The following is a 14,841-nucleotide window of genomic DNA, read 5'->3' as shown; positions in this document are numbered from 1 at the left end:
ATGGCGGCCATCAAGGCTCTGGAACAGTGGTGTAAACTGCAGTGTGACGGCTACCGAGATGTAGCCATCACCAACATGACCACTTCTTTCAGGAACGGGATGGCTTTTTGTGCGCTGATACACAAGTACAGACCGGATCTGATGTGAGTGTTTACCTCTGACGAATTGGTTAAAACGTGGTGAAATTCTGCTGGGGTTTGGTTGAGTTCTATAACTGTTAACTTTGACAGAAGCAGCCTGTTTCCTCCTGAATTGCAGTCATATCTTGTTGTTTTCTGCAAAGGGTTTATTTGTCTTTGGTACTTTTTAACCTAAGAGTGATTATTTATTTAAAAGAAAAATAAAAAAATGTTGTACTCATTATTTGTGTTTATTTTCCTAATCTTAACTCGTGATCCTTTTAATGTATTTAGGTGTGTCAGTTCTGCTGTCAATAAATGGCCATAAGAAAAACTACTTGAAAATGTCACTTTGTGCGTTTATATTTTAAATCCTCATGATTCTAAATTAGATGATGATTTCTTTAACATGTCTAACTCCTCTCTTTGTTCATTGTATTTCTGTTTTGTTTTTTTTTTCCCCCAGAGACTATGAGTCACTCAGAAAGGAGGATGTGTTTGAGAATAACAGACTGGTAAGAAGTCTAGTTGTTCAGTCTTTGCCTTGCTGAGAGGAACACACTTCATATTCGAGTATAAAACATCCACTTCATCAACCTCGGAAACATGACGGAGCATGCAGCAACGCGCGCGCGCACGCACGCACACAAAATACAACAAAAACTCCTCTCAAACATTTCTAAATCTTCACTCCTCCTCTGTCCACTTGAACTCATTTATTTTGTTAACCCCCTGCCTGACATGAGCTGCACAGCCAGGACCTCTCCATTATTTAGTGTTTTACCATCTTCCCAGCTTCCTCTGAGGGTTACGGGCCCCGCTGAGCGCTACGGTTTGCACTCTCTATGACATCCTTGTTGTCTTGGATCTTCCTGACAGTGTCAGCAGCAAGCAAACCTGAGCTCGGAGGTGGTCTCCAGTTTATTCATTTTAAATGAGGCTTGCTGACATCCTGCCACTCGATCCTCACGATAACAGTTCACTTGAATACACTGCTGATGTATACTGCTTGAATGCTACACTAATGAACAGATTTGTGGCCAGAGAATCGTGTATTTGATCTGGTTTAAAGTTTTGATCAACCGTTGCTGAAACGTACTGAAACGTGAGAGTGTGACTGGTGCAGTAATTCACACCCTTCTATATTTCATGAATAGTGTCGTGTTTCTTACAGGTGGTATATTTCACGAGTTGAAATTTGTCTGTGTATTTGTAGCTAAATGGACCCTCTGATTCTTTTATGTCTTTTGTTCTTCTTTTGCTGTAGCACACTCTTGATATTCGGTGAGGCTGTTCTTTAAATTTAATGAGCATGTCCATACTGATCCTAAACAATGCCCTGATATCCTGCTCCCTCCATCCTCCTTCTTATCTGTACAAGCTCACAGGAAGTGTGCTATTCATTATGCAGACCTTTCCAGACCTCTCTGGGCTCCACCGCAAAATACTGCCAGTCTATTTAAAGTCAATTGTATTGTATGACATTTTTACACATGCTGTAAATGTATGTGAATGTGTGCTCGATGAATTCCATGTTTATTTTGCAAAAACACTTTGGATGTGCCTTTGTCCATTATATGCTACTATCAGATGTTGTCTTTGCTGTAGTTGAGGGCTGCTGGTTAAACTTTGTATTTTTTTTTTTTTCTTGTTTCTGAAGGCTTTTCAGGTGGCAGAGGACAAATTGGGGATCCCAGCTTTGTTAGATGCAGAAGACATGGTGGCTTTAAGGATCCCAGACAGACTAAGCGTTCTTACCTACGTCTCCCAGTACCACAACTACTTCAAAGGACGGCCTCCCAGTGAGAATATATCTGCTTCAAAAATCCACAGTAACTTTATAGACAAGTTTGAGGTGTCCTCCCTCCTACTGCGTCAATGCAGAGCTTTTTCTGACATGTCTCTTTTTTAAGAATAGGCTGAGTTATGTTGTTTCTGTCTCGTGTGTTGTTTGACACTAATGGTGTTTCACTTCTCCACAGTGGGAGGTGTGAAAAGGCCAGCAGAGGGCTCCAAGGAGGAGCCGTCAGAGAAGAAAAATCTCCCAGTGGTTGCCAAAACCTTTGTGTCCAAAAGCGCCATTGAGAATCGGTTACCTTCCACTCTTACCGCTCAGACCTCACCCAAGATGGCCAGAGCAGCCACTCAGGTCCGAACTCAATACATCTTTGTTGTTTTATAATAATACTTTTTTGATTATTATATTTAATAGCAAGGAGGATGTTTATTTTCAGTGGTTTAGGTTAATATTAAAAGGAAAATGTTGAATCTTTTTGGATACAGTGTTACTGTAGCTTTGGTTTCTTTCACAGAAGGTGGTTTTGGCAGAAAACGGCAACAAAAATGGGACTCTTAATAGCAAATGTGTTGCATGCAAGAGCCATGTTCATCTGGTTCAGAGGCACTTTGTGGAGGGCAAGCTGTATCACAGAATATGTTTCAAGTAAGAATTTTATCTACATTCATTCGTACTATTTTTTTTTTGTGTGCTGGAGTTTATTTCTTTAAAAAAAAAAAAATGTCATGCTAATAAACTTCCACCACCAGATGCAGTGAGTGCTCCTGTGTACTTCACCCAGGAGGCTACAAACCAGGTAAGAATCCAGACACTTTTATCTGCAACGCCCACTGGAACAGCGTCAAGCCTTCCTCTTCATCCGATGCTGCGGTTAAACACGGACCCCTCGGTTCAGCCGTACCACCAAATGGTGCCAGCCAGACCCAGCATGCACCTCGTCCCTCTTCGGTGCCGTCAGCCCCACAGAATTTTGTTCTGAAGCCATTCAGTCCTCCTCCACCTTCCCAGTCCTGGACGGACTCGGCCCAGAAGACGCAGGTGGCCCGGCAGAAGTTTTTCCAGACTGTGACACAAGTCACAGAAACTTCGACAGGCAACAGGAAGCTCACAGAGCCCTCAAATGTTTTAGCGAAGCCTAAGGTCCCACTGAGTCCCGATGAGGAGAAGAGCAGCGTCAGGGTCGTTATCGGAAAGAACCTAGCAGAGAAAAACTGCAACAATAACAACAAACGCCCGTTTACCATCCGATCAGCAGAGAGACGGTGAGTAACGCATCTCTATACCACATGTGGCCGCCACTGTCTGCACGGTTTTGTGAAGCCTTTCTGTCTCTGCAGGTTTGGTGATGAGCCAAGTTCAGCTGATAGCCCTGGTTTGAGAAAGGAGAAATACAGCCAAGGCCCAGCAGGAAACTGGGCAGGAAGGCCCTCCACCAGCCAGACAAACAATAAGGAATCACCATGTCTAAAGGCCATCCACAAAGACGAGACAAGGCCAACAACTGTACACAAAACCGCCAAAGGCAAGCTCGACTACATTCATTCCATTTGTTCTTGATCCATTATTTGACATGTCGCCAACATCCACACACCCACCCCCACCATTCTCTGTCTGCCTCAAACATTCACAGAAAACAAAGCCCTTTTGTCATTTTTTTTTTTTTTTTTTGCCCCATTTATGCAGCCTGTGCATCTAGCAGGCCGTTTTAATTTCTGTCTCACACTAATGAACTTTCATAGTTGAACTGTCATTCTCTCGGGATGGATGTGCGTGTACGGGTGTCAGAGGGTTTGCAGACAGAAACACAATTACTGCTGGTTTCATTGTGAATGGTGTTTTATTGTTAGGATTGATAGAAGTCTTCCTGACGTGGAAATGAACTCTGTTGCCTGCTAATATTAACCATTTGTAGACCAGATGTAACTGCAAATTGTTGTGGACGTTACGAGCGCAGATTAGAGCATCATTTGGGTCTTTAATACAGATTTGGAGGTGAAGACAGTCCCTTTAGTGGATTGTTGTGAGAGACTAGATAATGAAACCAGCAGCTGCTGAACTCATTATCAGCTGTTCAGGTGGCTCAGACGAGTCGAGGGAGTCTTTTGTTTATTGTGTACATGAACTGCTTTGAGTGTGCAAGTCATTGTTAAAGATGTCACATAATCTGCAATGCACTAACTTCTTAATGGTTTTGAAGGATGTTGGTAGCTGTGCAAGATGCCATTATGATTTATTTTTATTTTGGGGGGGTAAAAAGAGTAACAGTTAATTGAGTTGATCTGCTCTGACTTTAATAATTGATTGTTTCAGTTGTTCACCAAGCAAAAGTGATAAAACTTTGCTCATTCCATGTAATGACTTGCTGCTTTTGTTTGTTTTGATATCATTTTGATTTTAAAACATGATTATCTTTGTGTTATTGACTGTTGATCATACAAATGAGATGTTTAAACATAATAATTTATGCTCTTTTTAAACTTGTGATTCACTTGTTTTTGGTCTTAAATTTAACAAACAATATTAACAGATAACAAACTGATAATGAAAATAAATTTGCTTCAGCCCCAATTATATATTCGTCTTTCACTTTTTTTTTTTTTTTATCCCTACATTTTCTTACAGATCAACTTACCCACGAGTGGCAAAAAAAGCTCAAACCTGTGAAAACTGAGTTAGGACTTAAGTAAGTATGCTTAACTATCTTGATAATATCTTTAACTATATAACTCACTCTCCTGGAAGTTGAAATGTCACATAAGTGGACCAAAGAATGGCTTGACAGATTCTCCATCCGACATCTCTGACCTCTGAGCTTATTCACTCCTCCAGACTGCGGAACCATCGACCTCCGTCCATCTCTGTTATTGTTGACTGGCTCAGAGTGCAGCCGCTAGCTCTGTCCCCATCTTAACAAGCTGCAAGGAGGGCCAGGCCTGAACCTTTCCTCCCTTAACACTAGGCTCTCTCATTTCTAACTCCTGCTGATGATTCCTCCACTCTTTTCATCACCTTTTTAACATTACAGTGTCTAAGGTGAGGCCTTTTCTTCTGCATATATTCAATCTGTATGAGCCAACCTGTTGGCGTCTTCCATCTGTGTTAGACAAATGCTGTGCTGTTGCACCATTTTTAAAAGCTTATTTCATTGTTTCTTATGTACAGAGATGCTAAACCCGAAGCCTTCATTGAGGAACATGCACCCGGCTTCAAGTCCACGACTGCTACTGATGACTCCATCTGTACAGCCAGGCCTCTCTTGGCTCCAACACCTGCAGCACCTTCAGTTAACTTTGCTGTGTTTGACCCTGCATGTTTTAGAGAAGTCGGTCCCCAGAAATCTCTGCTGGGCTCCAAAAGTCAAGGTGAGACATTTCTTTGCATTATAATGGGAGACAAACGTTTGCAAGTGTAGTAAATTCTATGAATTGAGTGTTGGATCTCAAAAAAGATTGGCTCTATTAGATGTAGTCAGTTTGTTACATCACAGTAAAGGCTTCAGTGCTTGAAAGTGTTTCTTTTTTGAGCTCATCTTGTCAGTTTTAAGAAATTTGACTGTCCTCAATAGACACAATTTGTCTTTAAGTGACTCTTTATAGTGAAATCAACGCAGCAAGATGTTAAGAGCAGCACCAAATGATTATAGTGATTACAAAATTAGAATTTCGTCTGCAGCCCCGCTAGCAACTGAAGCTGTTAAAAGCAGCTTGTGTTTGAGCTTTTAAGAGGAGGAGCAAGCGGTGGATCTGACTCTATCTGATTGGAAACTTGATGAGGCCTGTCAATCAAACAGACACGCCCCCAAACACATGGCTTTCAGAGACTTATTTTCAAATTAATGAAGGAATTATTTTTAAATGGACTGCCTGAAAACTAATAAGGAAGAGTGACTTTTGCTAACAACACCATAAGAACTTGTGGAAAGCTTTGCATTTCATGAGAAGTTGAATAGGAGTCTGTGGAGCCGGAGACTTTATGGCGCAAACCCAGTTTATTGCACTTCTGCAATGGCCTTATTATATGTACATTTTGTATACAGTCAATGGTTATAACCAAGGTATTTCTATTTTTTATATAAATTTTGACACAATGATGCTGCTGCATGAGAAGTCACAGGATCACCAAATTGATTGCAGTTCATCCTGAGGGGGAATATGAGCGTATGTGCCAAATCTCATGGCAATTCATCCAAAGGTTTACATATTTCACTCAAAACCATGAATGTGAGCCTAAAGGAAGCACTAGAGGAAAATATATAAATGCATGTCAGTAGGAATCATCCTCTGGAGATGATGAATGTCTCTACGAAATGTTATCTGTCCAAAAGTTGTTGAAGTGGTGGACGCTGTAGTTTTTTTTTTACTAAATGTGACCAGTAAATAAAAATACGCATTGCAGAAATAACTTCTGAACTGACAGATGTACAGCATGTAAAACCTCCTGTCCTTATTTTTAGGGTTTAAACATGGGAGCCACTCGCCTGTGAAATCCCCACCCAGACCGCCAGCTGTGGAATCTATTAGCTCTTCAACGACTACAGCAGCCAATCACGGACATCCCTCAGGTTGGTTCTCAGCTTCTTCTTTTTTTTTAAATGTCATCAAAGGCACACATACATGGCCTCAGCCATCTCGTTGCTTTTATATAAACAGTCGTGTTTTTTTCCCTGAAAATAAATCAGGTGAAGTCATATGTGACAATGCTTTTCTGAAAAGCTGCCATGAAAGGACTATCTAATCCTATTTTATCTACCTCTTAGCTGCTAAAAAGGGAAAGTATTTGTCACCCACCAACGCCTCCAGGACTGAAATGAGGTCACCCTCTGTAAGTTCCCTCCATTAAGTCTCTTAAGAGATTAATTAACAGCTCTACAAATATGCTTTCATTACATTCCTGGTTTAAAAAAAAAAAAAAAAAAAAAAAATGGATGACCTTCTTTACATTAAAGTGGCCAAAGTCAGAATTTTTATATTAAAATTATCTTGACTTGACTGGGACTCACAAGTTCTTTGTTTTACAGCAGGTGAAGTCTTATCATATTCCGGTGGAGCAGATTGAGAGAGAGCTCAATGATATTGAGACAAATTTGACTCAGCTGGAAAGGGAGGGAGTGGAGCTGGAGAAGCAGCTGCGCAGCTGTGAGGAAGGTATGTTTCCTTTTACTCTTCTCTCACAACTCGCCATTTTCTCCCGCTTTTTTCCCTTTTCCTTGTTTAGACATGCAAATGTGATTTAAAAATAAGTGTGCAGTTTAGAAAAATGTTGAGTCTTTCAAAGAACTCACTCAGCAGCATAGTTCCATAAAGGTCACTGATAAACCCGAGAATTAGCAGAAGAAAGTTACGTTTCACATCCTCCAATATGCACTCTCCCTTTCTGTTTCTTACCCAGGATACACCATTTCTTTCTCCTTCTTTCTGTCGCTTCCCCTTCAGTCGGGTAAATGACGTTTTAAACGTTGGTCTCATTGACTTATTCCTCTTTCTGATGGCAACGCTTATTGGTTACAAAGCTGGGCAGCTGGGTCCCACCGTGGTCAAGATGACTGTTGGCTGTGACCCCTGCGTCACTTTGTTCCGAAATGGGTTTTAAGGTGTCGATCCAATGGTCAATTTTGCACTCTCGCAATGAATAACCTCAACGCAAAATGTGATGGTGTCTGTGTGAACTGCTGAATCCCGCTGCTGCGTCAGTGAGTTGTCCTGGTTGCCTCCCACATTCACTCACCATCAGCTGGAGGTGTGTGTGTATGTGTGGGGGCGGGCTGGAGGGGGGGGGATTATCTGCCATTTCTATTACTGTTTCTGCAGCCAAATGAGGTGAGAGGCACAGCCCGCCCACAGGGAGGGTGCCTCTCCTTTGAGGTAGTAGGAGTAGGGGGCCTGATTGCTTTGCTCAAGGTCAACATGACTTGGGTATAGTAATATATATTCTGGTCTATTGCTTCCTTTTTTATTTTTTTTGAACGGCACCCAGGAAGGCTGCAGTCGCTTGGCCAGATTTTGACATCAATTGCACACCACCTAGGAGATCATCTACTTCTCAACTGGAATTTGTCTGCATAAAAACGAAACTCTGACACTTAAATGCGGTTCAGAGTAAAATCATGTTTGATGCGGCAGGATGTGCCTCTGTCTCCGTCCAGCTCAGTCTGTACTGTACATGTACTTTGATTGATGGGTCACTAATTGGGATCGGCAAATATTTAGCCGAAAATCATTTGATCCACCTTCTCGGGTATCCATGTAGGACTTGGTTAAGCAGAAAATGCGAGCTGTGTCTCAGTGCTTGTCACAATATTGTAGTGGACCAATCGCTGAACAATTCTGATTCAAGTAAATGTTTCAACATTTTAGGTTTATATATGAATCATTGTGGATGTTGAAGCTTCTCTGTTCTTTGGGTGTTTGGTGAGGGCTTTTTGAAAGTTGTCCTTTTCTGTCTGTGGAAAAATATATATACTGCACAAATTTGAGAGTTAAAGATGCTTTTATTTGTGACTCAACAGTCAAAATGAGAACTAACGTAATTATCATTTAGTTTGGTTTCTAATTTACTTTCTTAAACAGCGTGAATTGAAACGAGTATAACATTTAAGATATTTAAAGCAAAATAAAGGGGAGTGGTGTTCTATTCCGAAGTACATTAAACAACGGAGACGACGAATGCTGAAGATACAGTAAAGGAGGACACGTTTGTTGTAACACTCTGTTCTGTGGCATATGACAGTCTGTTCAGTGTTAAATTTAAAGATTCAGATTACCAAGAGTCTGGGCTCCATTTTGGGATCGTTGGCTGCAACATAGTCCTTAATAAAGGTGTTGACAGAGTCCCAAGATGTGAGTCACGCGCCATCTTAATAAGCCTCCCACCTCTGAACAAACCTCTTAACCACCTCCCTACAAACCAGCCAAGTTATCTTAAAAACCTCATTCGCAATTAATATTATTAATATTGAATAAATAGCACAGTCATAAGAAAACAAATGGTTTATCTGGGTAAAATAAAATGAGCCATGATTCTGATTGAGAGTGGGCTTCTGGATTGTTATATTAAATAAGATGATGTAAAATGTCTTATTTGAATTCGGCACTTTGCTCTCGCGCTGTATCATCTGACATTAGAAGAGCTCAGAGCCACGTCGACATCTGAAAACTTCGTTTGAGCCAAATTTATCCCTGCAGGATTTAATTTACTCACAACATTCATTTGAGTTGTGTTGAATCGTCTACCAGCGACCAAGAGCTCATGATAAACGCACATTTTAAAGAAACCTGTAGAGTCTGTACGGGCGAAATGTTAAATGAACTGTTCGATTTATTTTTTTCCCAATGTGTACACATCAACGATCACAGAATACACCAAGACCATAACACAGGAGTAATATGCACTGTCTCATTTATGATATATTGTGTATCACTAACCTATTTTTAGAGGGAGAGGGGGACATACTGATGGACCCACTGATGGTCGACTGGTTTAACCTCATTCGAAAAAAGCAGACGTACATTAGGAAGGAATCGGAGCTCGTATACATGTGAGTATCATTTTCTTTATAATAACTTAAAACTGCAAATGTAGACTAAGATTAAGTGTCCCGTCACCCATCATTTTATCGCAAGTGATTTCTTTTTAAACTCTTTATTTTGGTTATAATTGTTTACCTCCAAAGGCTTTTTCTACAGCATAGGTTTTGCTTTGCGACTTGAAAGCTGCTTTTATTATTTTGATATGAAACGATTCCATACTATTCATTTTTATTTTTTATTTTTTTTAATCTTTTTACATTATTCCTCTTCACTTGCGTTTCATTTTACTGACAATTAACACGGTTAGCAAAGTTATTAACTGTCAAATCATATGTATTTGTTCAGGTCTGTTTTTACGGTTTTGAGATGCATTATAAATTAACATCCTGATTGATGTCATTAATGAATACATTTGTCAGAGCCAGGACTCAGGAGCTGGAGCAGCAGCAGCCAGGTGTGGAGGGGGAACTTCGCAGGCTGATGGAGAGGCCAGGTAAGACATCACAGACTTCATGCTCAACAACACTTCTGTTAACCTCCTTTTTTCCCCCCAACATGCAACTTTGTCAACTCGGTATCACAGATCATTTAAAGTCCAGAGAGGAGCAACAGAGGGAGAAGACGCTGATGCAGCGACTGATGGAGATCGTGGACGGCAGAAATGCGATTGTGGAGAGTCTTGATGAGGACAGGCTGAGGTAACACGATCCATGTTAGAATTCTTTTTTTACATGACGAGAGAGATAATCATTTCAGAACAATGCAGAGAGTTTAACAGCTTGTTGTAAACAAGACAAAATGTTGAACTAGAGTTTTGGTGAATTTCAGGGAAGTAGAAGAGGATCAGCAGTTGAATAAAATGATGCAAAATCTGGGTTAGTATTGTCCACAAATTTCTCTTTTACATTTTGTTTTTCCAATTTAAATGCACCTTCTAATATTTAGTGTTTCTTTTGGTGAACAGGACTGAAGAAAGGCAAAAATAAGAGGAAATCTTCCATCTCAAAACTGTTCAGGCGAAGAAGTAAAAGACTAGTTGAATGATGCTTGAGGGATTTTTTTTTTTTTTTTTTTTTTTTTAAGTAAATGGGGGCATTTTTATTATATTAACATTCCTTTCGAACATTCAAGTTGTTATATTTAACTATGGCAGTATATAGGTTGATAATGAGGCAAAGGAAGAGCTGTAGAATTAGGAAGCATAATGGATCAAATCATTGGCTTTTATCTATTCTATCTATCTATTCACAATATTTCAAAAAATAAATGTTGGCTTAAAATCTTTTGTTGGTTAAAGACTCATCGTAAGTTCTTGGTTTGTTGTTAGTTAAGTGGGGTGTGCATTTTCTGTTTCGGTCATTGTTCAATCTTTGCTTTTGTTCCACAAGGGGTCTCATGTTTTTTTTCACAAATGTTTTGCTGTTAAAAAAAAAAGAACATTCGGTTTAATTGTGTGGTGAATGCTGCTGTGAATGTTTCCCTAATATTGATTATACGGCACCATTGTCAAAAGGAAGGTTGTCCTTTATGAATGTCTGGTGTGTAAAGACGCTAAATATTTATGGAATGATTGGAGTGAGGTAGCATATTAATAATTTTATCAAATATGAAAGACACCTGGTCAGGAAAAAATGGATGTCGGGTTTATATCATCAACTGTCACGATGTCTAAATATTATGGATGGAACGCTGGCTGTTCCACATCCAAATAGGACTGAGGAGTATAAATGTGTAAGCCTTGATCCAAAATGAAATTATTTCATTATTTATTCAATAATGTGTTTTTTTTTAACAAATTTCCTCTAAGAGCATTCACAATGAAGTTTGAATGGCTGTGGAGTATAAAATGGAGAGCCACACATGTTGAGCTGCTGCAGACTGTGGCTCCCTCTCTCACTGTACTGTAGGTGGCAGCCTGGGTATGCTGTATCACAAGGCGACAACTTGGAAATCCAATTTGCCACAGTGCAGACAGTTAATTTCTTTGCTAATTTTATAAATGCTGTAAAAATGTTCGGCTGTGCTGATGCAATAATGTTATGTGAAAGAGGATTAGGTAGAGCAGTAGCTTATGGCTGGCGAAGGCTTATAAACTATAGGTTGTATTGAGCTCTTTATCTTCAAACCTGGTTTAATTAAACATTACTCTTTACTAATATCTGCATCAGAATTGCTCCGCACCTGAGCTATTAAAATATTCAAAGTCACTCGTGTGTGAAAATGGCATTCGCTATGTTTGTGAGGAATGTACTGTAATGTGGCAACTTGGAAGTGTTATTTAATGGTATGTGCTTGTTCTCTATAAAAACTTGAAATCTGTTGTCCAATAAATCCTTTGAAGATTACAGGGAACGAGAGGCTGAATTATTTACTTAATAACGGCTTTATTTGGCACACGTTTCACTATTTATACAGATCCCTGAACTTTTTATCGTTACGCTTCCCAAACTTCACCACTGACTGTTGATTCAATGAAGATCAGACGTTGCTTTTAGTAAGAAAACCAACAACGCTGCAGCTCCTTTGCGTTAAAGCTGCGCAGCGATCACATAGAGCTGCATCAATGTATGCTTTTAATAAAGCTTTTTAAAGATGGCGTAATTCACTGCCGTCAATGTATTTCAGCTACTTATAAACTACATATCGCTCATTTTGAGATGCATGAAATTGTGATCATGAACTGGGAACACAATCTTTCTAGCTGAGCAGAGTTGGGGATGATATTGGTACAAAATGCCATGCGTGATGTGGGTGACAGTCGAGACTGAATGTGTGATATTAGAGTTAATTAAAGCTTTGCGCCCCATCTACTGCAAATGCTTGCACTTCTGCAATTAAGAATCAAAGGCGAGGGCTTAGTGTCAGGGGGGTGTCTAATACATGGTTTTAACAGGAATGGGACCTGATTTGCCAAGCTCCTAGCGACAAGCATTAACAACAGCCTCAAATTAGAGGGACATTAATATTCATAAGTAAAACAATTCATCCTGTGAATGTGTGATGAAATGGAATCCTCCGAGGTGAGCTCTTGTGTCCAGGCTGCCATCGTTCATTAAAATATGCCATTACCCATGAAGTGCTTAATCTTTATGAAAGGGTGGTAAAATCAGTTTGAACTGCTCTGACAGAGAGGTGGAAATTGTTCATATTGTTCAGCACCTTGCATTATGTTAATCCTGTACATTTTTAAAATGTGATGATGTCAACCCATATTGGTTTCTATTTGTCTCATTAGCTGAATTATATAGGTTTTTAATGTATAATTGTTATGCATGTTGATATTGGTCTGTTATTCTATTAATAAGGCGTGGGTGCTTTGTGATGTTTTAGGTTTGCTGTTGTACTCTGCCTCTTGCAACACAATCTGGATTCTGTGTGTGTGTGTGTGTGTGTGTATGTATGTATGCGTGTGCGTGCATGTGTGTGTATGTGCGTGCATTTCGTCTTATTCCAGTCCCTGCCAGAGTCTCTGCCACTAGCCTGTAATTATGATCCTCGAGGTAATTTTATCAGGCTCATTAGCTCTGATGAGTAAACGAGAAGCGTGCCTCTAATTTATTGGCCATCCAGGCTGGAGACTTAATTCTCATCAGAGAGATCATAATATTTGTATAGAGAGAAATAGAGAGATGCAGTATAAACAACATACATATACTCGGTTACCCAGACCAACACTGAGGCCAAGACTTTGTGACTTAAAATGAGTAATTGTGCTCATTACAGAAGTCTGTTTGGATAATTGTGCAAATGCTAAAATAATGTGCCTACATCTCATTGTGATGAGCAGGGCACGAAACATTCTCTTTTTGATGCAGACGTGATTTCAAATGAAAACTATTGTTTGCATTCTACTGGATCTTGTGCGTTCATCTTCCTGCACAAAATTAGATTCTCACACCTCTGCAAACCAAATTGCATTGTTTTGTTCCCTGTTCAATAGAGATTATCCGTTTTCTGTGTCAGAGAATGTGTTAAGGGAGCGGTGTAAATATGCTCACAATTTCCAGTGTGTAGAAATTTGCATTGAGGGGAAATTATGCATGCTGGCTAGTGGAAATGAAATGTATAAAGTGCATGACTGGTAGACTTGACAAGTGCAGCTTTCATCCATCTCAAATGAATAATTTTCACTTCCCTTAAACATCCTTAATCCAACCATGTTATCAGCGGGCATGCAGGATTCTGCCAGACTTTCTCCTTAACGGCACAGCAACTTTCAACTTGCCTGAGATTCTGCACTGCAGTTGCTTACCACATGGTCTTAGGGACTCACTCTTATCCTTTCCTGCTGGTTTTGTGGATCAGTAAAATTCCTTCAAAACACAATATATACATAACGCAAGTCTTAATAGATAGCAGAATGTCTCACTCTACCCTCCTCTGTGCTGCCTCAGAGGTCGACTTAATGCACTGTATTTTACCTCTGATTCACACTGGCAGAGAACTCAGAGGATGGTGTCTAAAAAAACCTATTTGCTCGGTGGCCCTTTGTCCTCTATTTCAAATTTCAGTGACAGACCCTTCCATGCTCGTATAATGTGGTTTGGAAATTCATATGGTCGTAAAGGGATATAGAAGGATATTCATGGTAAATTACTCATTTACAACCCAGCGTTCAGCATTTTGACTTGTTATTTTTAGGGACATTTTCTTGTTTTCTTTACTGAAATACACACGAGTGATAATACTGTATTACGGAAAATAACCTCCCTTCACAACCAAATCCTTTTAATTCATGCATTCTAACATGTTTTCTAAATACTACTGACAATAAACAATGAAATGTGTAATTGGTGTTTATGCTGCTAATCTGTATGATAGCCTCTAATATGAAGGGTTACCTGGCTATTTTCAATATCCACTTCCTCAGAAGCCTCAGTTTGCGATAAGAATATTAACCTCATCAATTTCAGGTAACTTTCAACGCTTTAACATCTTGTCTTAAAGACCTACGTGTTAGCAGGAGTCTCAGCCTTGGCATTTAGTGACATTTTAAGCCTTTTAACAGAATCCAGACAGGGATTTGCCGTTTCCACCAAAGGAAAATAATTTATATCCTCCTTTCTGAGAAACTGTGGGTAGAGGGATTAAATGCACCAGAGAGATTTGTATGTGGTGCAAGTAAAACAATATTGTGACTCAGTTAATACATTTCCTACCATCTGCTTTCAGGCTTTGAGGAAGTCGGGAGTTGTTACTCATCGGGCTGAAGTTGGTTTTGATGCTTTTCTTGTTTAATTTTCTCATTTTCTCATTTTTAAGAGTGTAGGTCATAGTGGTGACAGCGCTGTGTACCTGGACTCCTCTTATAACTGTGCAAACGGACAATACGTGTTATGAGATAAGTGTCTGAGGCAATGAAAAGTCTGACCCAGACCAATTATTTCGCAAACTCCCT

General features: G+C 39.7%; 1 protein-coding gene across 1 annotated transcript; it reads left to right on the top strand.

The window, feature by feature from the left end:
• Positions 1-11,228, top strand: micall2a (mical-like 2a). The gene is made up of 17 exons (XM_069714736.1): positions 1-143; positions 586-634; positions 1,780-1,921; positions 2,102-2,268; positions 2,432-2,562; positions 2,667-3,179; positions 3,255-3,439; positions 4,540-4,600; positions 5,080-5,279; positions 6,371-6,478; positions 6,674-6,738; positions 6,935-7,061; positions 9,349-9,451; positions 9,863-9,936; positions 10,027-10,141; positions 10,272-10,318; positions 10,408-11,228. The coding sequence occupies exons 1-17, from the start codon at positions 1-3 to the stop codon at positions 10,485-10,487; spliced, it is 2,310 nt and encodes a 769-aa protein (XP_069570837.1). The 3' UTR covers positions 10,488-11,228.
• Positions 11,229-14,841: the final 3,613 nt, after the last annotated feature.

The sequence above is a fragment of the Brachyistius frenatus genome, unplaced genomic scaffold, assembly GCF_029030835.1.
Source record: "Brachyistius frenatus isolate BFR_SWC_R1_liver_20210118 unplaced genomic scaffold, ASM2903083v1 Contig_134, whole genome shotgun sequence".
Taxonomy (NCBI): Eukaryota; Metazoa; Chordata; class Actinopteri; family Embiotocidae; genus Brachyistius; species Brachyistius frenatus.
This window is presented reverse-complemented; position numbering and strand designations above follow the sequence as displayed.

Bases quoted from the DNA above. Each gene is read 5' to 3' on its own strand.
- micall2a (XM_069714736.1), top strand. From the start codon at position 1: ATGGCGGCCATCAAGGCTCTGGAACAGTGGTGTAAACTGCAGTGTGAC. The intron at 6,739-6,934 runs GTAAGTTCCCTC...TTTGTTTTACAG, and splicing joins CTGAAATGAGGTCACCCTCT to CAGGTGAAGTCTTATCATAT. The intron at 10,319-10,407 runs GTTAGTATTGTC...TTTGGTGAACAG, and splicing joins TAAAATGATGCAAAATCTGG to GACTGAAGAAAGGCAAAAAT.